Here is a 24,326-nt window from a genome sequence, read left to right as displayed (position 1 = left end):
GACCGCAAACCAAGCCCCCCCAACCTGGTGGTCTAGCGGCTCTCTTCCCCGCCCCCTTGTACCTGAAGTGTTGGAGGAGGGAGTAGTACACTACCTCCTCTTCCAGTGCCGCCATGCCCAGTGCATCCTGGGATGTGCTGGGCGGGGCTTCACCACCATATAAGGGAGTTCCTCAAGCCTCCATGTCGCTGGCTTGGTGTGGGGTTACTAGGCCACCAGGGCCTTGCTGTTTCAGGGGGTCTGGTGGTCCCATGGACCTCCAGCACCTGTGTTTGACAGGTCTGGGCTTTTGACAGCCCGGACCTGTCAAGTGCAGGAGGATTGCGCTCAGGCACAATCCTCCCACACTTTACCCTTTATGATCTCTGATCATAGGTTTGGTAAAGCCCCGCTTTTCCAGCACTATGTTTAGAGCACTGGAACAGCGCGGAGCTTTCGAACATCTGGGCATGAGGTTGCAGTTTAGCCACCTTACAGCAGGTGGCGCTAACCTGCCATGACAGTCAGAGGGGTGGGACTCAGGATGGGAGGTAGTTAAATGTCCAGGAGCAGAGTGGATTAGAGAGGGCTTGAGGCAAGAGAGAGATGCCAAGTGCAGAGATCTCCAGGAAGGAGGCGCCAAGTGAAGGAATCCTCCCTAAAATGTTGGCTGGGTTGCAGTACCTGTGGGGGAGTGGCAGGGAGTGGCTCTAGCTTAGAGATTTGCACCCTGTAGATGTCCAGTGATTGCATGAGAAGGAGCAAAAGACTGCAAAGGTAAAGGAGTGCCTTTATTTATCTGAGAAAACTCAGGACCTGAGTGGCCTAGTTGGAGCCAGGACTGGATTTATGTATGAGTAACTGGAACTGTGCTGAAGAAGGTAAAACTGCTAGAGAAAGAAGGACATAAATGTTATTGTGGTTGTTGCCCAGGGTTGAACTGAGTCTGTGACGGGAACAGACTGTATTGCTTTGATTATTTGTTCACACAAGGCTTTTCCTTTGACTTTACATTGCAATCTGCTTGTGTAAATCCTGTAACAAAAACTGCAAGTCATGTTACCACATCCCTATATAACATTTTCTGTCTAGAAGCACAATTGAGTCAGGCTAGGAGCACAGTACTATTGCCCATTACCTCAGTGCAGGTACAGGTGGGGGTACCTCATCAGTGTAAGTGCTGACTTAGATCTCTCTTGTACCTACATTATTGAAACCACCAGGCCATCAACTCTGGTCCAGTCACCAGTACCAGAAGATCCAGCATCAGAGGCTTTTGAGAACATTTCTGATTACTCTCACTTGTTTCTGCAATACATGGTTTAGGATTTGGCAAGAGATACTATAAGTACGGTCCAAAATTTCAATATCAAAGGATTTCTTTTGTCTCATAATTACTGCCATTAATTCCTGAGATTTTGGCTTGCTATTTCAAATGCCTGTTCCAATGGAGGGGATGGAGGAGTGGCCTAGTGGTTAGGGTGGTGGACTTTGGTCCTGAGGAACTGAGTTCAATTCCCACTTCAGGCACAGGCAGCTCCTTGTGACTCTGGGCAAGTCACTTAACCCTCCATTGCCCCATGTAAGCCGCATTGAGCCTGCCATGAGTGGGAAAGCGCGGGGTACAAATGTAAAAAAAATAAAATAAATAAATAAACCAGAATTTGACCAGCTTTATTAACTATGGAGGATCTAGTTATATTGTATGTTCTAAGTCCTGAACAACTGTGTTGTTGTTTTTCTTTTAGATATAAAAAAGCTTGCCTACACGACAGGGTCAGTGTCTGAGGTAGTAATTGCAAATGATTTGGGATCAGGTTTCCCATACATAATCCTTTCTGATTTTATTCTATTCTTCATTGCTAGTTTCACTGGTCTTCCATTTTGTCCCCCTCCTCCCCCCTGTTGTGAGCTACTGTCGCCATGATGAATGAATTAACTTTCTTTCATTTCCTTTATTTGTTTGGCATACATTTTCTAACCAAGTGTGTATAGCTTTTGAAATGATAGGTTTTTTTCTTTTAAATTTTTTACTCTATGTAGAAAGCTGAAATTAGAAATTGAGAAAAACTGTCAAGATTTGACTTTTCTGCCAAGTTTTAGATAATCTACTGTTGAGGAGCTGCTTGCACAGGTCCCATTCCTATTGTGTCTTTGATATGGTTTGGTGTTCCATATGTTTGTGATGTTCTGTGGAATCCCCACCCCACCCCCTTCCTGGTTTGTTTTTGGTATGGGTCTCTATGAACCTAGACTAAAACATTATTTATGTACTACATGCTTTTCTGGTACTTTACTTGCATTGTTAACCAAATTGATGGCAACTATTGTTCAAACAGTGGCATACCAAAAAATCTTCAATCTGGGTCGCCAGACTGTCCTAAACATATATCTTGTTTTATGTTCTAAAGCACTTGTTTTCTGTGTTATTTTAGTTCCAATCACAGAAATAGGTTCAATGACAAAGAAAGACGGCGTGACATGGAGAAGGAAGCAAGTGAGCTGGAAAGAGACCATGTTCATAGCGTGTATGAGAAGATTGCTCCGTACTTCAATGATGCACGTTACAAGGCTTGGCCAAAAGTGCAAGAATTTTTATTAGCTCAGGAGCCAGGAAGCCTGATTGCTGATATTGGTAAGTCATTTTGCATTCTGTTGTTCTAGCTATGTTTGTTTATAAACCAATAATAAACGTATACACTGTTTGCGATTTGAATTTCTTTTCACATGATATTCAATCAAGTAGACTAAGTTCCCCGTTTCCTGTAATCTCTGAGAAATGTGGCCAGTTTTCCATCTGGCTCTGGAAACATTCCTTCTTCCATGGCCTATAGAATTTTTTGGGTGCAGCTCCATCCTATTTAAATTGTATTTTATTCTCTTCTAACAAGGAAATTTGTAAATCTGCCAGAAACACTTATACTGGTTCTTTTCCTACTCCAAAGTCCTATGTCTCAAAGAAATCCAATAATGTTACTTTACGTTATTTAGTTATGCATACTTGGAACTCACTACCAGTTTCTATAAGGAAAGTACGCTTCTACCTGTTGTTTAGAAAATGTTTGTAGGCTTATCTTTTTAGAAAGTATTTAATTTAACTTTACATTAAACATTCATAATATTATGCTTAATTCCTGAAATTTGCTCAGTTCTCTTGATTGCTAATTGCATTGAACCTTAACGTTATATACGGTTTATAAGATTACATTGTATTGTATTCTCATCCTCCCCAAATTACCATCCTTCTTCCTTCTGCTCTCCAGTCTTCTTCCTCAGCCACTAACCTCTTCCTAGCTGTCCAGTGGTTCTTTCTCTGCTGGTGGTAGCTGCCAACACTGCTTATGGGTTGCATGGTTCTGTGAGCAGCCAAATGCTGGTATACTCTGCTCTCACCTAAAAAGAGGCTTATTACCAGCATCATGCAGTGCCTGGGTGGCCTTAAAATGCAGAATTACAGTGGTGGCTGCCACTGACAAAGGTGGATTTGGAAGTGGCTTGGAGGAAGGTGCCAGGACCTGGGGTTGAGGGAGAAGAGGATGCTAGTGGCTAGCAGAGATGAAGAAAAAGGAGCAGATAGCCAGCAGATTGTTTGGATGGCGTTGAGGTAGGAGAGGGCAGGGTACTACGCAGCAACTTCAACTTGCTATTGAGGGATGGGCCTCGTAGGGTCCCCAGTATGACAGCAGAGCAGTTATTGGTTGCCTGCTCACAGACTGACTCAAAAGGACTGTATGGTTCCCCTTCCACCTAGCCTACATTTGGGGCAGTTGCCCTGTATACCCATTCCTTGTGATGCTCCACACAGCAGATTAGAGAGACTGGGATGGATAAGGTTGCCAATGGACTCTACTTTTTCTAGACAAGCAGATCATCCCTAAATTTATACTGTGGTGTGCATGGACATATAGGAGGTAATTTTATAATTAGGTGTTAAGAGGGCACCTGGTAGGAGCTTATTTTATAAAGCAAGGTAAGTGCCTTCTTTTCTTTATAGAATACTAGCATTAAGTACCTATAATTTAGGCATAAGCAGTTATGCCAACCACAGAGCTGGTGTAATTGTTCATGCCTAAATGCCCAATGTATGCACTCACTTATATCTTTATTTATTTGGATTTTTCAGTAGTAGCTCAAGGTGAGTTATATTCAGGTACACTGGGTCTTTCTCTGTCCCTGGAGGGTTGACAATCTAATTTTGTACCTGAGGCAATGGAGGATTAAGTGACTTGCCCAAGATCACAAGGAGCAGCAGTGGGAATTGAACCGGCCACCTCTGAATGTCAAGACTGGTGCTCTAACCACTAGGCTACTCCTCTATATGTTACGTAGATGTAAGTCCCACCCAGACTCCACCTGTGTGTATGTCTGTCTGTAGATTTCGCATTATGTAGGATATGTGTACATTTACAGAATAGCTCTTAGGTGGAATTTTAGCATTTACCTGCGTATGTTCTATTATTCTAATGATTTTATATGTATAATCAGTGCATAACATAAGTGCATACTTTATAGCAGAGATGGCCAATCATGGTTCTTGAGGACTACAAGCCTGTCGGGTTTTCAAGATTTCCACAATGAATGTGCATGAGTTTGATTTGCATGTACTGCTTCCATTGTATGCAAATAGATCTCATGTATATTGATTATGGGAAATCTTGAAAATCCAAATGGATTGTAGCCCTCAATGACCATGGTTTGGGTACAAGCCAAGTTGGGAAGGGGTAGCTGGTGAGAGTCAAGCTTGAAGAGGGAGAAAGATGACAAATGACAAACTGTAAGCAGAATTATGCAGAATTTTAAAATGTCTGTGAAACTGTCAAATGTTTGACACAGAATTAACAATTTTTTATGCAGAATTACCTGATGAGTACACTACATTACTGCTGAACTCTTGATGCTATTATACACACCCTACTATATGCATTGGTTATCAGTAACCTCGATTACTGCAAGTTGTTACTCAACAGTATTCATCAGTTGTCTCTATGATTACTTCAATTAGTATGGAACACTGCAATTTGGTTGCTCCATATTATTGCATACTAATATGATCATGTCATCTTTTTATTTACATTCTTATTGGCTTCCAATAAGGTATCTAGTTAATTTCAAAATATTACTGTTAGCTTTTAAGGCCATGCAAGTAGGCTTCACTGCTACTTTGTGTAATGCTTTCATTCCTCTGACCTCTTCATATTCTTTGCATTCATAGAATGATAAACTTTTAACATTCATCCCCCCTCACATTTCACACGAGAATCTGCTTTCTTTCCTAAACTGGAAAGAAGTAGCATCAAACAAACAAATGAAAACTCAGCCCACCAAGATTCCCACAAGAGGTAAGACAAAAGCTACTGAATTCTGGGATAAGACCTCAACCTACTACCCTCCACTAGAACCCAGAAACACAGACTTCCTCACAAACTGGGACCTCCGGAGTTTTGCCACACTAGATGCAATCGCCCCAATAAATTCACGGAATTCAAAAAGGCATGGGATGAACACAGAGGATATCTAATTAGAAAGTAAATTATATAAAAAATAAACTTAAAGGATTGCATATGTGTTTGTATGTCAAGTGGTGCTTTAGGTGGGGACTGTGGCTGCATCAACTAAGGCCGGTACAGGGCTAGTTTGTACAGTCTGAGTCCCGCATATAGCAATCTGGTTTAGGATGGGCTGTTACTATGAAAAACAAATGTAATCATGGATCTTCCCCTGGTTAAAAAAGAGCTACTGACTACCAAAACACACTGCAGACAACTAGAAAGAAAGTAGATTAAAATGAGCACAGTGGAAAACAAAGACATGTATGCTTTGTTTACAATGTAGGCTGTAAAGTCCTACAAATGCCTCATCAAACAAGCAAAATCGAAGTTCTACTTACATAGGATCAGGCTGCCCTAATATCAAGAAACTGTACAGTATAATAAACAACCTCCTTGACACTCAAACCGTGGTAGCTCCAACTGAAGACCCACCTAACGCCATGGACCTAGCCCAATATTTCAAACAGAAAGTGACTAACTTTAGATCATGCCTTCCAATGACCATTCTCCTGCTGGAAAGCTGTCTAGTCCTCAAGTCGCCACAAAGCGAGGCGACATGAGCCAACAGAACCTGGACCTCCTTCACTTCACCATCAACCTCCAAAGTCCAAACCTCCCTTAAAAAGTATGCAAAATCCCACTGCATACTGGATGCATGCCCCACCCTGCTTATGAGAGATGTTCCTACCTGGTTTACAGATTTACTAACCGAACACATCTCCTACTCACTATGAGAAGTCCACTTCCCGGAGACCAAGAGAAACAAAATACTTACCTTATTCCTAAGAAAGACCACGGCCAAGAAGAATGACGTAACAAATTACAGACCACTGATGTCCATCCCACCCCTCATTAAAGTCATGGAAGAGATAGTCACCACACAATGGATGACCTAACTCAGCACTCTATTCTCCACCCCTCCCAGTCAGGTTTCAAACCACAGCACAGAGTCTATTCTTGTATCACTGTTCAACGACATCAAAGCCAAGACAAGCAACGGAAAGAAAGTACTGATACTCCAATTCGATATGTCAAGTGCTTTTGATGTAATTGACCATGATATACTCCTCTACCTACTGGACTGCTTCAGCCTTGGAGGCCCTGTACTCAGATGGTTCACTGGTTTCCACAAATCCAGATAGTACCAAGTCAAATCACAACATAACATCTCACCCCCCCCCTGGACCCCAGGTTGTGGTGTACCACAAGGTTCTCCACAGTCCCAAACATTATTCAATATTCTGATAACTTGGCAGCAAACTAGAAGAATTAGCATTGAATTCACAATACATACCTAACTAACATTATAGACAGAATCCAGACCGGCCTAGACACAGTGGAGATCTGGGCCTCCACCTTCAGGTTAAAGCTAAACAGAGAGAAAACCAAATTTGTAGTTATATCGAGCACCTTCCATCCTATTCCTTACCACACTTTTACAATAGACCAGACAAGTTTCTCACAAGAGATCAATCTTAAAGTCCTAGGAGTCACCCTAGACCAAAACCAGACACTCAATGACCAAATAATCTCAGTCATGGGGAAATCCTTCAGAACGCTCTGGAAGTTGAGAAGAATCAGAAGCCTGTTTCCTATCGTGACCTTTAATCTCCTTGTTCAAACTCTGTTATTATCCCAGCTGGACTACAGCAATGGTTTATATTCAGGTTGCAAAGATGTCAACCTGAAAAAAATACAGCTGCCCACCTGATCTTCCGGTCTCCCTGCTACCAAAGAGCCTCTCTCCTACTGCAGGCACTACATTGGCTCCCCCTAAAGGCCAGAATAAGTTTCAAGATCCTTATGCTTGTCTTCACAGCCCTCCAGGGACTAACTCCCACCTACATGATCACATTAATTGACCTCCCACTCAGAAATGCCCTGACTGATGCTTGAAACTATCTATTATTCCACTTCCCAAACTGCAAAGGAGTAATTTTCAAATCTCTTTACAACACAAGGTTTTCCTACATCGCAGCTAAGTCCTGGAACACCCTACCGTCAAATATTAGGAGGATAATAGATTACCTTACATTTTTATTTTATTTATTTTTATTTTTGTTACATTTGTACCCCGCGCTTTCCCACTCATGGCAGGCTCAATGCGGCTTACATAGGGCAATGCACAAAATATTAAAATCACAGTATTTTTTTACCAACACAGAATAAATCTCCAAGGACCAAGCACATAATCCGACCACGTTTCCTAGTCACTCTTCAGTTGAATCAACAATGACATTTCCCAGTCTGCCAGATCCTGTTTCTTGCTCTTCCACAATAACAACAGCTACACTGTTATTCGGTATTGCTCTCTATTACACTGTGAATTCTTTGCTTCAGTAGCTCTTAACTTTGCCTTTGTTACGCTGTAAACTGGCTGACTGCAGTCCCTTGTTAAATGTAAAGCCACATAGAACCAAACTTGATTTGGATAATGTGGGATATAAGACTAAATTAAATGGAAGTGGAAGTACCTCTCTTCTGGAATTTTGTCTCACACTACCTTGATTTAAGGCAGCTCTTAAGACCTACTTTTTCCTTCAGGTCTTTAGTGACAGGTAGCACCAGCATGGTTAGATAGGAGCCAGCAGTAAAGAGCCAAATTGTTCCTCTTTCAACTCTTTAATCTTTTTACTGAAAACTCCTTTACAGTATTTTATTGTAAACCCCTGTGATATTTACTGAATGCCAGTATATAAAGACTCACAATAAATATAAACTATATAATGAGCTAATAAAACAGTGATAATGGGGCTCATTTTCAAAGCACTTAGACTTGCAATGTTCTATAGGTTACTGTGCAACTTTGTAAGTAAGTGCTTTGAAAATACACCTCATAGGAATATTTTAATTGATATTGAGTGTTTGTAACTCCTTGTCATGTGTGGGTTGGAAATGCTAGACAACATGTAGAGAGTATCCTTTTTTTTTTTTTTTTAAAGACACAGTTCCTTTTGTCAAATTTGAAGGAGACACAAAGTTGTCCAGCCTTTTGACATAGGAGGTTCATTTTCAAAGAGCCAATGAGCAGATATTATATCTGATTATCAGTTGAAAAAATGTCAATAGAAACTAATTTAGCTGAATTTTTACCTAGTAACCTAGCTAATCTAGCCATCTCTTTATGCAGCTGGAGATGCTCCTTGACTTGCCCCTTTTCTTACCAAACTGTGAATTTAGTGGGGAAAATATTTAAAAGCATACATTTACCTAGCTAACTCTTGTAGTTAATCAGTTAAATCTTTTGACAATCTACCTTCTTAATCCAATCATTCATTGTCATATTTGTTAGCTTTAGCAAAGAAAAAAAAAAAGAAAACCTCAATAGTAATGTTTGGGGCCTGTTCTTATTTAGTAACAACAGTACACTTGATTGTAACCACAGAAAGGTAGTATATCCAAATGGTTTACATATTATATACAGGTACTTATTTTGGGTTAAGTAACTTGTATAGTGTCACAAGGAGCTGCAGTGAGAATTGAACCCAGTTCCTCAGGGTACTGCACTAACCACTAGGCTACTCCTCCACTCTTTTTAGACTTGAACAGTTAGTAGCTGTCCTTATTCATGATCATATCTGAGTTTCTATTGTCTAAACAGCAAGGATATTGTAGATACAAAGAAACTTGGCAGCCCCAATCCTAAACAACGCCTCAAAAAATGCAAAATACTCTAAAATTAAACATTAAAAAGAAGTGGCAATTTGCCATGATTCACAGAAGCAATAGAGTTAGCAGTTAGGCTTTGTGGGGGTGATTGGAGCATGTTGGTTTTCAAATTTCTCACTTGAAGTTTGATAATGGAGGATAATTATAAATTTCATGCTCTGATACTTGTTCTTTTGCAAGACAAAAGACTAGAAATGTTAAACTGTGGTAGCACATTTCAGGAAGCAGGTGAAAGCCTGTCTCTTATCCCAAGTCTATAATGGTTACGGTGACTGATTAACTACTTACTCCGAATCTAATATAGTAGATGATAGTAGATAAAGACTGATACAGTCCATCTAGTCTGCCCAGTAGGGCTGCCAGGCCAGTTCTCCTGTTGTTTATTTGGATAATCACAACAATCAATTTGAATTTGTTTTGAGTTGAGGCACTCTACCTTGGTTTCTGTCCTCTTGTCCTATAGGGGCCCACTGTGCTTATCCCACTCCTTTCTGAATCCAACACCATTATTGCCTCCAGCACATCCTGTGGGAGGGCATTCCAAGTGTAATGTCCCTGGGTCTGATGCCTACTGGCAGGAGTCTCCTCTCAGGCATGCATTACTGGTCGCTTGAATACTTGACACCTGGTGCCTCTACGTGAGAAGGAAGGGTGTTAGCAAGGGATATTTTCCTCCCTTTTCCCCAGGAAAAAAATGAAATGGATCTGTGAACAAGGCTGGTTAAAATATTGAAAGGTTGATATATTTAATAGGGTTGTCAAATAGTGAAAGCATCAGACGTTATGAAGCCTGTCCATTAGTCAGCATAATAATAATCTCTCAAACAGTATACTCTATAACACTCTAATTAACCATTCAGATATGTACTTTTCCCTTCATGTGAACTATCTTATTCAACTGTACGTATAATTTTTGCCCTCAGTCCTGCCACCTACTTATTTAACCCTTATTTAATCTTTGTCTTCGCTATCTGTATGTCCTAACTGTACTTATCCTCTCTGTTACCTATAAAGATATTTCATTATGTTGTGCTGACATTGTTAGTATAATACTTGTATGAATGTTCTCATGTGTTGCCAATTAAGGTGTTTCATTGAGTATCATATCTGTGTTAAATGAATGTTCTACTATGGTGTGTATAACACTGACAGTTGGTCATTTTACTATTGTTATGTTGTTATAACAATGTAAGGGGCTGTTTTACTAAAGCTTAGCATGCACTAATGGAATTAGTACATACTAAATGCTAAGAAGCCCATGGGTATACAAGAGTAGTAGTTAGTGCATGCTAATTTCATTAGCGCATGCTAAGCTTTAGTAAAAGGGCCCCTAAGTTGTTTATATCAAGCCAGACCTGTTGTACAGTGCTTTGGGTATTTTGATAAATTAATTCTAATACGTACATATTTTAAAAAATACTGTTGCTTCACGAAGGAAGATTGAGGAACCAGGTTCATCCACCACCAAGTGTTTCTGCAGACCATCACAACTGGTTACCTTTTATGGTTCATAATGGGGTTGTAAAGGTGAGAAGAGCACATGAAGCTGCAAAGACTGGGAGACTGGGCACCTAAATGGCAGATGACATTTAATATGAGCAGGTTCAAAGTGATGCTACGTAATGCAAGGTTCCACATTAGGAGTCAGCGACCAGGAAAGGGATATAGTCATCTTCGGTGATGATACATTGAAATCCTCTGCTCGGTGTGTGGTGGTGGCTAAGAAAGCAAATAGAATGTTAGGTATTATTAGGAAAGGAATGGAAAACAAAAATGAGTACATTGTAATGCCTTTGTATCACTGCATGGTGCGATCACACCTCGAATATTGTGTTCAATTCTGGCCACTGCATCTTAAAAAGGTATAGTGGAATTAAAAAAGGTACAGAAATGGGCGACGAAAATGATAAAGGGGATGGGATGACTTCCCTATGAGAAAGGCTAAAGTGGCTAGGGCTCTTCAGCTTGGAGAAAAGACGGCTGAGAGTAGGTATGATAGAGGTCTATAAAATAATGAGTGGAGTGGAACGGGAAGACGTGAATCGCTTGTTTATCCAAAAATACTAAGATTAGTGGGCACGCAATGAAGCTACAAAATAGTACATTTAAAATGAATTGGAGAAATTTTTCTTAATGTGTAATTAAACTCTGGAATTTGTTGACAGAGAATGTAGTAAAAGCAGTTAGCTTAGTGGGGTTTAAAAAGGTTTGGATGGCTTCCCAACAGAAAAGCCCATAGACCATTATTAAAGTGGAATTGGGGAAATTCCACTGCTTATTTCTGGGAGAAGATATGGATGTTTGGGACAAGGTATAGAGTATATTATTTGTGGGATAAGCAGCATAAAATGTATTGTACTTTTTTGGGATCTTGCCAGTTAGATGTGACATGGGTTGGCCACTGTTGGAAACAGGATGCTGGGCTTGATGGACCTTCAGTCTGTCCCAGTATGGCAATACTTATGTACTTATGTACTCATGTAACAGACATTTACAGCTTATAAGTTGAGGCATGGATCAAAACTGATAAGCCCATCTGTTGGGTAGCAGGCTAGAATCAAAAAAGGGAGGAAGCAGGTCCAAGAGATATTGGGAACAATTATCAACCAGTGGGGATCAAAGCACTGCAGCACAGATATGCAGTGTAGACAAGAACATCAGAAACCAGGCCCAGGGTAACCAGCAGGAAACAAAACACTGAATAGATGCAGTATAGTTCTGCCAAATCTGTTGAAAGGTATCTCACAAGTAGCAAATATTCACCAAGCAAGTTCACAGCCTATATGCATCCACAGCTTTGCTCATTTAAAGCCTGCTGGGCTTGATATCGCTGCCGGCTCCAATGAATAAATTAGCCACCAAACAGGTTACATGAAAATAATCATTGCAGAGCTGGTAAGGAAAGAGTGATGTCTCATGCTTCACTGTGTCTTAGAAAAGATCAATGGAATCTTCCCTGGGGAAATGGAGAGCGATTGTCTAATGGAACTTAGTGTTTGATTCTGGAGCTTTGCTTTGGAAAACCCAGATATTCTCAAAAGAACATTCTGCTGCTCCATTGCTTTCTGAAAATGCAGCTTTGTTGGTAAGTTGTCAAGAAGAAGTTAATGTTGGTTTCTGCTATTCAAGGTTTGGAGAAACAAATTCATAAAAGTTTTAGTCGAAGTTTAAATTTAATTGCTATATTATTGATATCTGGAAGGAAACAGATTTTGTGAAACCATACAATTTACCTGTGTCTGATAAAGTTCTCCCACTTGCTTTGGTTTACTAGAAATTGATGCTTGATAAACATATGGTTTATGTGGAATTCGATATACCACCTTTCCTGACAAACATGTCAAGGTGGTGTACTATTGTTGACATAGACCTAATTGGTATACAGTTTCATTTTACAGATACTGGCTCTGTCCCTAGTGGGCTCACGGTCTAAGTGGTACATTATACTATTGTTGTACCTGGGGCAACAGAGGATTAAGTGATTTACACAGGGTCACACAGAGATGCAGAAGGAATCTCAACCCACTGCTGGCCATCAGGCAGCAGTGGGAATCAAACCCACAGCCAGATGCACTAAACTTAACGAGCCAGCCACATGGTTTTTAAACTGGTTCTAGCCAGTTTAGCGTGCAAGTAGTAAACCAGGACATGCACAAAGGGGTTCTCCGAGCCATTTTCCTGTCATTGTAGCAGCTAACGAAAATGGAATGCAAATGAGGCAATTATTTGTCAGAGAAGTCATGGCTGCACGCGGGAGAAAGCCCAACTTCTCCGACATGGATGTGCTGTGGCTAGCACAGCTTTTTGTAATAAACGAAAAGTGTTTATTCCCCCGACCGGGGAAGCGAGACATCCTGCGCATGGATAAGGGCTGGGAAGTGCTGCAACGCCTCTTCAACATGCGTTCTTTGTACCTCAGATCTGTAAGTATTGCCATGTGTCCCTTCCTCTCTCCCTCTCTCCTTCCTTATCGAACAGTTATACAGCCAGCATATTATACATGAACGTTCATAATGTGCGTGTAAAAAAAGGTATTTTCTAGAAGGTTGGGTAGGGGTGGAGCTAAGGGAGCGTTAGTGGAATTGGGGGTGCGTGCTCGCCCTCAAGTTTTTCCCTATTGAACTGTTGTACATTTGCATGGGTTTTTTTAGAGCATCCATCGTTTTTTCTAAATTGGTATGTTTACAATATGACCTTTACGTTTTCAGTTCTTCTACGTTTCTTTGATGCATCAAGCCCTCAGTTCTTCAACCCACTACACTAACCATTAGGCTATTCCTCCACTCCATAATAATTAAAGAAAGAAACAAAATCCATTACTAGACAGAAAAGTACGCCACCCCTGTCACAATAGAGAGAACGCACTCAAGATTCCAGGTGTTTACAACCCTAACCCACAAGTTCTTGCCAGCTGCCATCCCGAGTGGACCTAGGTGAATGAGATCTAGTGTGGTTTTAAAACATTAGAGTTTTGAGACTATTAAAGGATTTACTGCTCCAATTAGGGAGAAAGTTTCTATATTTTTGTTGTAAATATTGCCAGCTAAATTTGAGCTATACTTGCAAATAGGTAAATATGGTAGGAGTAATCCAAACGGTAAGGTTAATCCTCATAAAACATCTTAATGTGTTAGAAAAGTGCAATAATTTTTTAAAGAGCAGTACATCTCTCAGGATGCAAAGATTAAAAAAAACTGATTGGAATACTTTCAGGCATACATTTGCCAAGCTCTAATTGGGAACTACATAATTAGAACTGAGGGGAAAGGGGGAAGTACATAGGTAAAATTCCTGAATCTGGCAAAGTGGATTTTCAGCTGACTAAACATACACTTTTACCACATCCTCTGGCAACAGTGTGTTCCAGAGCTTAACTTCTACCATTCTTTTCTGCTGCTCTTTTTTTTTGTTTGTCATCCTACATGCCCCGTCATACCCTATGTCCTCTTGCCTTTTGTAAAATAGTGAGTTGGCTGACATATGCCTTAACTTTTGAAAGACTTATCAGAATTATAAGTGTTTGGATGTTTATTGTATTTGAGGATACTGGATTGAATCTTCCTTTGTAACAGAGGTATTTCTATGAACATTTAATAAAAAGAAACAAAATAAAACATTTAGTATTGATCCCCTGTTCCATGAAACAAATGTATTTTAACAATCTCATCTTCAATAAATAAACATTCCATCTGGGTGCTCTGCAATATTTCATAAATGCATTTGGCTGCCAGTAGAACTCATCTTCTGTCAAATAAAAATGTTGCTGCCGTCTATATTTTTACAATTACTTAGCCAGCTCATCCACAGTTCCTCTAAAACTTGTGCTAGCCATATTTGTTAAATTCTCCCAAAATACCTCATTTTAAATAAGATCAGCTTGTTATGTGCAGTGTATGCAGAGCCAGTTGTTTTATAGTCAACGTGGACTACTTTTGGCAACAATATGATCATTTCTGGTTCTATTGCTGACATAGCTGTTCCCTCACATTCTGGGGAAATATGGTGGAGCTGCTTGTAATTTTTAAAAAAGTAATGATTTAGCAGTAAAGAGATCCTTACTCAGCTTGTGGGACATAGTCAGCCCCGGTATTCTTTTGTGCAGTACAAAACCAAACTTATCCAGCCAAGATGGATTTCTGTTTGTGATTTCAATACTGCTGCCTTGGTTTTGTGGGGCAGATATGAATGAGACACTGTGCTCTTATGTGTATTTCTAGCCACGAATTGGTTCATTCCAGCTTGGGACTTGGTGCCTTCAGACATCCATTATGTGAACAGAACTACCAACCAAGCCAAAACATGACATTTCCGAATGGGGTTTGTCATGAGGACATTAGAGACGTTGTCACTTGGTGACCCACATGAGAAGGACTTGCTCAGGTTGGCTGTATTGGTGTGATGCAGCACATGCCACCAATCTTAGAGATTGTTTAAGGAGGCAATGCAAACAGCCATGAGACTGAAACATAATAATGACTGGTCAGAAATGAAAGAGACTTGCTTTGTCTCTGTCTTTAAAGAAACTTTCTGAAAATTTAAATCTCTTGCTTGAACCCTTGCTTGCTCACCCTTTGAACTGTTTCAGCTTGTCGCCTCTGGTTGGCTGGAGCAGGAAGAACAGCGTTTCCTTATGAGGGATCACAGGTGCACCAGGGACAAGGTTTCCTGTGGCAAAAGCTGCCACTGCACAAGATGTTTATAATTTGTCTATCACTTGGGGTAGATAAGAAGTGTTTTTACTTATGTGAGCCAAGCCAGTTGGTGTCCTGTCTAATCTCGTTCGAGGATAGTTGTTGCTCTGCTTTTTTTGTTTTGTTTGTTTTTTTTTTTGCATGGAGGGCATTTTCAATATGATGTCTAAGTCCCAAAATACCTTTATATCAGAGAACGTCCCAAAAAAGTGATGACATAACGGATGACTAAAACAACGTCTATCAGAGTTTGAAAATACACCTTCAAAATGTCCAAAATGAAGACTTCCTGCAGAGTGAAATAGATGTAAGGAAATAGTCATGTCTGTATTGTATTAGTATTTACTAGCCAAGATAAATAAACTACCATATTTTTCCAGATACCGGGTGTCAGTCTCTGTTGCCAGCATATCAGGGAGGGCTATTGGGCCTGTGGCTTGGGATAGTTGAGAAGTACCCTTGGCTATCTTGTGAGCCAGAGTCAGACCATTCTATCCTATAAGCCAGCAATCTCTGGATTGAGTTAACTAAAAGTATCCAGTTAACTTTATCTGAATATTCAGCTGGATTCCAGCTGAACATCTGATCTCAAAGTATCCAAAGTTATTCAGATAAGTTTAGGACAGAATAAAACAGCAGCTTGGGATTCCTTCCAGCCTATCTTTTTTTGTATAGGTAAATGTTGTCTAACCAAGAATTTACATGGACAAAATCTATGTATTTGGAGTTATCTCATTCCTTTTCATTGATAGCTCAAGGCAAGTTATGCTCACATACAGTACGTAGTTCCCTTTCTCCAGAGGGCTTAGAATCTAAGGACTACATTTATTAAAATGTATTCATACGTTAACACGCATTATTGAAACCAATACTTAGGCAAAACTTCAGCAAAATATCAAAATGTATAAGCAGTCTTTAAAGCTGAAGACATCAGTGTTTGTAGATGTTATAGTAAATATCTAGTTGACTCTCACACTTTACAAAATTACAAAAGGAGGAGAAAAGACCTCAAATGTCCCAGAATGGCAGCAAGCAATCAATTCTTCGTGCCAGCATATCATTGGTCTAAAAAAATCTTACAAAATTTATTATTGTTAATTTTCTTCTCATTTTCTTTTATATTTCATGCACTCAATCTTCTTCCAGTGTATCTTTATAATAATTTCCTCGAACATTCAATAATATATTTAAAGCACTTAGCTCTTCATTCTTGAGACTATGAAGCTAGTATAAACATGAGCAGTTTTATAGATAATGTTTCCTGATTGAATTTGTTTCCTTGTTTACGACGTCAGTAGAAAGTGATTTAAACAGTGAAGTTCCGCTTCCAGTTAGGGTTACTATTCGCATTACGGAGCCAGTAAGCACCATGTTTGAAGACTGGCGTCGGCTTTAAAGAAGTAAGTTTATCATCTACAATGTAATCTATGTATATTGAATGCAATGATACATTTCATACTATATCTCTGTAGGTCAGCTTGGTTTGTTCTGGACTTAGTCCCCTGAGGAAGCTTATTTATAAGTGAAACGGAGAGCCCTGTTAGAACAAGAATATGCTGGAAAATGATTGAGTGCACGATATATAAAACAAAATTAGAAGAAAATTAACAATAATAAATTTTGTAAGGAAGTTTTTTTTAGACCAATGATATGATTGGAGTCCGATATATTCTGGCACAAAGATTTGATTGCTTTCTGCTATGCTGGGACATTTGAGGTCTTTTTTCCTCCTCTTGTAATTTTGAAGGGTGAAAGATTCAACTAGATATTTGCTATAAGATCTACGAACATTGATAAGTCATCTGTCAGACCTGTGAGTTCTTGTACCAAGTAGAGTGCTGCCGAGCCCAGTACTCGGACCAGGTTCTGCTTGGCGGCTGGACAACCCCGGGTTTCACCTGCACTGACCGCCGTTCCCCAGAGGTTGAGCCCCTAGGTGCGGGTGGCCTGCATGGCTTACGAGATGGAGCAGGAAGCGGAGTGATGAACATGACGGCCAGACAGGCAGCAGGCAAGAGAGTGATCCAGGTACAGGCAGAGTCAGTAGGCAGGCACCAGACACAAGAATAAACCAGGTATAGGCAAGGTCAGGAGGCAGGCAGCAGACACTAGAGTAATCCAGGTACAGGCAGAGTCAGTAGGCAGGCAGCAGATCTGAGAGTAATCCAGGTACAGGCAAGGTCAGTAGTGTTTAATTGCCCCACTTCTAGCCCCCTTCTGGACTTTTCCGTATGGGGGAGGAAACATCTTAAGTTCATCCAAAAGGTTCTTTACAGTTTCCCTCCAATCCCAGGGGGGGCAATTCTGGGGAGGCATTAGTAGCCGCAATTCGAAACTAATTCCCATAATTACTGCTTTCTGGCTTTCTGGGTCTAGGTGTATCCTGGGCCATTTATGTTCCCACATATATATATGTTTTTAATCTACTCTTTGTGGTTCAGTGAGTGTGGCTTATTTGTGTATAGCAGATAATAAGGAAAGAGCACATATAATACAGTATGTAGGAATAAAGACAAAGGTAATTATCAGGAATAAGATTCTGTTTATTCTTACCAAGATAAAGTCTTCAGTTTAATACATACATCTAGGTTCAAATGCACAGAGCTCTGCTGTCGGTCAAGTGTTGAAGAAGCTTCTAACTTCTCTGTCTGAATGTTTGCTCTTTTATAGGCATAGATCTCAATAGATGCTTATGGCAGTACCTATTTCTTCATCTTATTGGCCAATATCTCTGTACCAATTTTTTTCCCTTTTCCGGCAGATGTTGATTTCTACTCTTTGTATCATCTTGTACCAACTCTTTCCTGTTCTAGTTATTTTGAAACATCTCTTTTCCGCCCAGGTGTCCATCTGCACCCAACTGTCTTTTCCGGTAAACATCTCTTGTTTTTGCTATTTCAAAACTTCACATCATTTCCGTTACCCTGAACATCTTATTTTTATTTTTTTATTGTTTCCAAACTGTCTTAATACCAGTATACCAGTTTCACAATCTATTTTTATATAATCTTATGACCTGTGTGCCCTGCTATAGAAATACAAGCTATATTTTACAAACCATTTTTATCTATTATTCTATCATCATATATGCTATATTCAATTTGTAATTTGTTTCAGGTTTTATTAAGACTTCATCATATAGTCCTGCATTTGCAGGTTCTCAACTGTTATGCCATTAGTGGGTTATCAGGCCTAGTCAAGGCTTCTCTGCTGACCAAAGTCCTGTAACCTGGCTTACCACCATTCCAGTGGATACTCTAGCTCCAATCCATATTAACAGGATTGGAGAAACAGGAGTAGTTGCAGAGTTTTCAATAGGCACTGTAGGATTGCCAGTTGAAAAGTCTGTGGTGGCAGATGTGTCTGCCCAGGGGGTGGGATTACTGATGGCACTGGGACTGATCTTTTTGATTGTTTGGAAGGATGTGTGTCCGAACAAACGTGTGAATGTGGTATACTGGTGGGGCTTTGTGTAATCTGCAGTAATAGTTATTGGAACCGGAGTGGTTGCAAACACCGAGGCAGTAGCAAGTACTGCTGGGGTGGTGGCAAGCACTGCTGGGGTAGTTGCAAGTACAGAAGTAGTTGCAAGTACTGTGGCGTTTCCAACGGGTAAGGTGTCGTTACCAGTGGGAAAGGCACTAAGTGTGACCCAAAGATCTGCAAGGTTTCTGTCCACAGTATAGGTAAACAGGGTAGTGAAAAACAACACCAAACCTATACAAAGTAGGATGAGACACAAGAGTCCAACAGCAAACAATCGAGCAGTGGAAAGCAGAAGAAGAGGGTGTACTGATGTAGCACCGTCACTGCTGCTGAGACAACACTTGGACGGGTGCTGGTTCCGTCCGTGTCGTCAGGAATGGTGTCACCTTCCAAATAAGTGCCGTCAAAGTCGTTGGACCAATGGGAATTGGTTTCAGATAACTGCTCAGAGTCACACTTATCAACAGGGTAAAGTCCAATGTTCTGTGGGTCTGGTGGATCTGGGTCCTTGATATCGTCAAGGGCAGCAAGGTTGGCAGCTGTTGGTTCTCTACGGAGAACTGGAGAAGGTGGTGGTATTAAAACTTTCACAGGAGTGGTAGGGAAAGGTGCTATTGGTATAGGAACTTTATGTAGAGAAATAGTCCGTAAGGGAAGTAGTTCCTCTGGAGTGAACAGCGGCGGAACTACTTGTGGCATTTATCTGGCTTGATGGGGGAAATACAAATGTAGAATGTCAAGCAGCTTACCGATGTTGCTCTTCAAATTCTGTACTGTGGAAAAGTGAATAGAACCAGGTTCGCCCGGAGCAATTTCTTCCAAATCTGCTGCGAAGTTGCGGATTCTGATGAGGCGGATACGAAGATCTACGTAGGGAAGTGGAAATTCTGGAACACTGGAAGGTGGAGGTGAGGATGGCCACTCAAATGCAGGTTCAAGTACTGGTGGCTGTTCAGGTGGGGACTCTGGAGATTCAGGGATTGTTTGGATGATGATATCAGCAAGATCAAGGAGGTGCGATTCAGGAGATGGATGATCTTGGTTGATTAAGTGGTTGAGTCTTTGATCGAGTTGATCAAGATGATTCGAGAGTGTTGGATGTGGGGTCGGTGGTCTTGGGCTCAGTGGCGGTGGAGATGGGGTTCGTGGTGGGACTGGTCTCTCCAGTGACTGCTGAGCTGGAAACATCAATGGAAACATCCAGGAGGCCTGATTCGATATTCGGGTAGGCTCGTATATCTTTCAGATGGACCCAGGATGTGTGGTCCTCCAGCTTAGCAGCTGTTGCTGACAGAGCTTCTATCTTGAAAGGGCCAACGTAGATGGGATCTCGCCAGGTTTTGTGCGTGTAATAACGCCGATGCACTAGATCGCCCACTTTGTAAGGGGGGGATCTATTGGCATCACAGTAGGCAAGCAGCAGACACAAGAGTAATCCAGGTACAAGTCTGTATCGCATGTTTTGAAATGCACAAAGACAACCCTGTACAAAATATAGACACAATGTCCTCATGCTGTTACCTTCATGCTGGAGATTACATCAACTGACATCAGCACTACTGGGCTGGGCCAGATTTAAATATATGGTAACTCAATCCTTAGCTGACACGTCAATACTAGTTCCTCCTAGACAACTGTCTCCTCAATCAGCTGATAATTGCACCAGCTGATGCTGACATCTAACTCACACAACGCCATTATAAATGAGTTGGAAATGGCCCATCACTAATTGACCGATCATGCAGGTTTATCACTGAACCCAAAAAAAGAGTCTGAAAAATGTAAATATATAAAGAAATGTAAATAAATAATTTAAAGAAAAGCTGCCCAATGAATGGTAGAATTTAAGCCCTGCGGTTCCAAAGTATGTAATCTGTAGAACCATCTTTGTTCAATTTGTAAAAGTCTTAAACTGTGATCACCCCCGCGTATGTGCTCAGTCACACAATCAATCACCCAGCACTTAAAAGTCATCAAAGCTGTGGTTAAATGCTCTACAGTGAGCTACTATCGGAGCTCCCAACTTAAGTGACGTGATGCAAGACTTGTGTTCACTCAATCTACGATTTAGACGTCTACCAGTCTTACCGACATACAGTTTGCCACACGGGCATTATAAGACATAGATGACATGATCTGATCGGCATGTAGTCAGATGTCTTAATTTATATGTCTTGCCATCCGCAGGATTACAGTAACTGTTGCATTCAATCATCATATTGCAAAAACTGCAAGCTCCACAAACTTTGTGTGCTCCATCTATTGTCATTGTTCTGGACACTATCAGGCTTATTTTCGAAAGTGATCACCGGCGATCTTCCGACATAAATCGGGAGATGGCCGGCGATCTCTCAAAAGCGGCGAAATCGGTATAATCGAAAGCGGCTTTTTTGACACCATCGTCGCTTTCCCGTTGCCGGGCCGGCAAAAGTTCAAGGGGGCGTGTCTGCAGCGTAGCGAAGGCGGGACATGGGCGGGCATGGGCATGGCTACCAGATGGCCGGCTTTCGCGGATAATGGAAAAAAAAGCGGCGTTAATCAGTATTTCGCCGGGTTTACTTGGTCCTTTTATTTTCACGACCAAGCCTCAAAAAGGTGCCCCAACTCACCAGATGACCACCGGAGGGAATGGGGGATGACCTCCCCGTAGTTTCTCAGTGGTCACCAATCCCCTCCCACACTAAAAATTAAAAACCTTTTTTTTACCAGCCTGTATGCCAGCCTCAAATGTCATACCCAGCTCCCTGACAGCAGTATGCAGGTCCCTGGAGCAGTTTTTAATGGGTGCAGTGCACTTCAGGGAGGCAGACCCAGGTCCACCCCCCCCCCCCTATCTGTTACACTTGTGGTGCTAAGTGTTGAGCCCTCCAAACCCCCCCCAAAACCCACTGTACCCACATGTAGGTGCCCCCCTTCACCCATAAGGGCTATGATAATGGTGTAGAGTTGTGGGAAGTGGATTTGGGGGGGCTCAGCACCCAAGGTAAGGGAGCTATGCACCTGGGAGCTATTTGTGTATTTTTTAAACATTTTTAGAAGTGCCCCCTAGGGTGCCCGGTTGGTGTCCTGACGTGAGGGGGACCAGTGTACTACAAATGCTGGCTCCACCCATTACCAAATGCCTTGGATTTCAACGGGTTTGAGATGGCCGGCATTTTTTTCCATTATCACTGAAAAACAAAACCGGCGATCTGAAACCTGGCGAACTCTGGCATTTGGCCGGGCTAAACCATATTATCGAAAAAAAAGATGGCTGGCCATCTTTTTCGATAATACGGTTCCGGCCAGCTGTTGCGCCGCCGCCAGAATAGATCGCCGGCGACGTTCGATTATGCCCCTCCACGTCTGCGGGACATAATATTTCTTTTAAATTCCGTTCTCTGGAGAACTCTATTTGCAGGTCAGAATTTCTGAAAACATCATGAGCTTGGACAATGTCCCAATTTCTACAGATGATGTTTTAAGAGCTGTACTTTATTACTTTTACTGAAGTATTTTTTTGGATAAGACTTTCTATTTTTACTTCACTACTTTTGAAGCCATTACTTTTACTTTTTACTTAAGTACTTTTAAAAAGTAATGAACCCATCTCTGACTATAAACATTCTAAAAGGTTTACTATTTTTATTTTCATTTCAGGGTGTGGAAATGGTAAATATCTTCATATCAACTCTAAAGCATTTAAACTGGGATCTGATTACTGTTTTCCTTTGGCTGAGTCAGCACGGAATCGTGGTTATGAGATAATGGTTTGTGACAGTCTCTGCCTCCCTTATCGCAATGAATGTTTTGATGCTGTCCTGTCTATTGCTGGTAAGTTCAGTGATATCTCATTTTAAATATATAATTGCATGCTTTTATCATCAATCACAGAGCACTCTCTCTTTCTAATAGATATAACAATTTTCATCTTATTCCCTTGTCTTGATTTTTCAGTGTTACATTATTGTAACTTCTAAAGTGTTTATAAATTGTCAGCCTGATATTTGGTGATTAAGGGCCACTGATCAGGATATTCAGTGTCACTGTACAGTTGATATCACTCCATATCTTCAAGAGTGTCTCTGCATTATCCAGATAGTGCCAGGGTGGTCCATGGGCAGAGGAAGGATGGTCTCTGGATTTATCTGATTAGTGATGATATATTCGGCACACTAACCAGATAACTATTCAGATAAATTAGTCTGGTAAGCAGTGACATAGCCACAGATGGGCCCACATGGGCAGGGGCTCACCCACTTTGGGATCAGGCCCAATTAGCAGTCATCCACCTCATTGGCATTGCTGACAGGGATCGCCAAGTTGAAGACGACCTCTGCAGACTACCCCATGCACGATCAGTTTCCTACCTCTGTTGTAAAATTAAGGGTTCTTCTAAAAATAAATGAGACTTTACTGAGTATACTATTCTATGTTTCTAAATGTCAGCTATATTAAGAAAAGGAAAGATATAGTAGTTAAATCATCTTTTCAATATTTGTATTGCAATGGTTTATTTTTGTGAATTTTAAGTGGAGTTTATTTGACCAATGATTACTGTATATTGAGCCAGCAATTCTTAGAAGTGACAGAGGGGCCCTTTTACAAAGCCACGGGAAGGTTAACGCACGGGTATCACGTGCCAAATTGTTACTACCGCTGGGGTTAGTGCATGCGCCCGATGGTAATTCCGAGTTTGGCGCATGCCGAATCCCGCGGTAGAAAATATTTTTCTATTTTGTACTACAGGGGGTGTTCCTGGTGGTAATCGGCAGAGCGGCCACGTTGGCATATTTTGCATGGCTACCACACAGGTAGTCCGTGAGCCCTTACTTCTAGGTCAATGGCTGGCAGTAAGGGCTCAGGCCATAAACAGGCACACTCTAGTTTTAATTTTTGCACACACCTATTTCCTGACCCATTAAAAAATTGGCCTTTTTCCCAGCCGTGGTAAAAAGTGGCCCAGCACATGCCAAAATGACGCGCCCACACTACCGCAGGCCACCTTTTACCACAGCCTTGTAAAAGGACCCCTGAATGAGTTGGGCTCTTGAGGTCTTTTTTCTCTTGGTAATAATCTTGATAACGAGTTGTAAATTGAGCACCACGCAGTACAATTTCAAGCAGACTTTGGCAAAAGATTTCTAGTTTTTGACTGCTTTATTTCTTTTTCATTTGGGGATTTGAAACACTCCACCACCACCAGCTTAAGAAGAAATGCACTTGTCATGTATCATTTCTAATATGCTAAAAATGAATTCTCACGTTCTTCACCCCTTGCCCTGTGTACTGATGCGTCTTATGTGAGAGGCTATGCTAAAAGCCAAGAGTATTTAAATAAAGAACACAGTAAATGATTCTAAGTTGCCCCTGTAAACATACTTTAAATTCTCTGTATATCTAAAGTCTAAAAATGAGATGGGAGAATTACAATGTCTGACAATAAATGAAGGAGTTAAACATGGTATCTCAA

The 24,326-nt window shown here is 41.0% G+C and overlaps 1 protein-coding gene across 3 annotated transcripts in view; it reads left to right on the top strand.

The window, feature by feature from the left end:
* Positions 1-24,326, top strand: part of LOC115468575 (probable tRNA methyltransferase 9B) — a 134,800-nt gene that overhangs the window by 84,509 nt on the left and 25,965 nt on the right. For all 3 annotated transcript variants that reach the window (XM_030200378.1, XM_030200377.1, XM_030200376.1), the window contains 2 exons: positions 2,415-2,614; positions 22,514-22,687. In XM_030200378.1, the coding sequence (XP_030056238.1) occupies positions 2,461-2,614; positions 22,514-22,687 (328 nt within the window). In that variant the 5' untranslated portion in view covers positions 2,415-2,460. The remainder of the gene's footprint in view (positions 1-2,414; positions 2,615-22,513; positions 22,688-24,326) is intronic.

This window comes from Microcaecilia unicolor, chromosome 4 (genome assembly GCF_901765095.1).
Source record: "Microcaecilia unicolor chromosome 4, aMicUni1.1, whole genome shotgun sequence".
Taxonomy (NCBI): Eukaryota; Metazoa; Chordata; class Amphibia; order Gymnophiona; family Siphonopidae; genus Microcaecilia; species Microcaecilia unicolor.
This window is presented reverse-complemented; position numbering and strand designations above follow the sequence as displayed.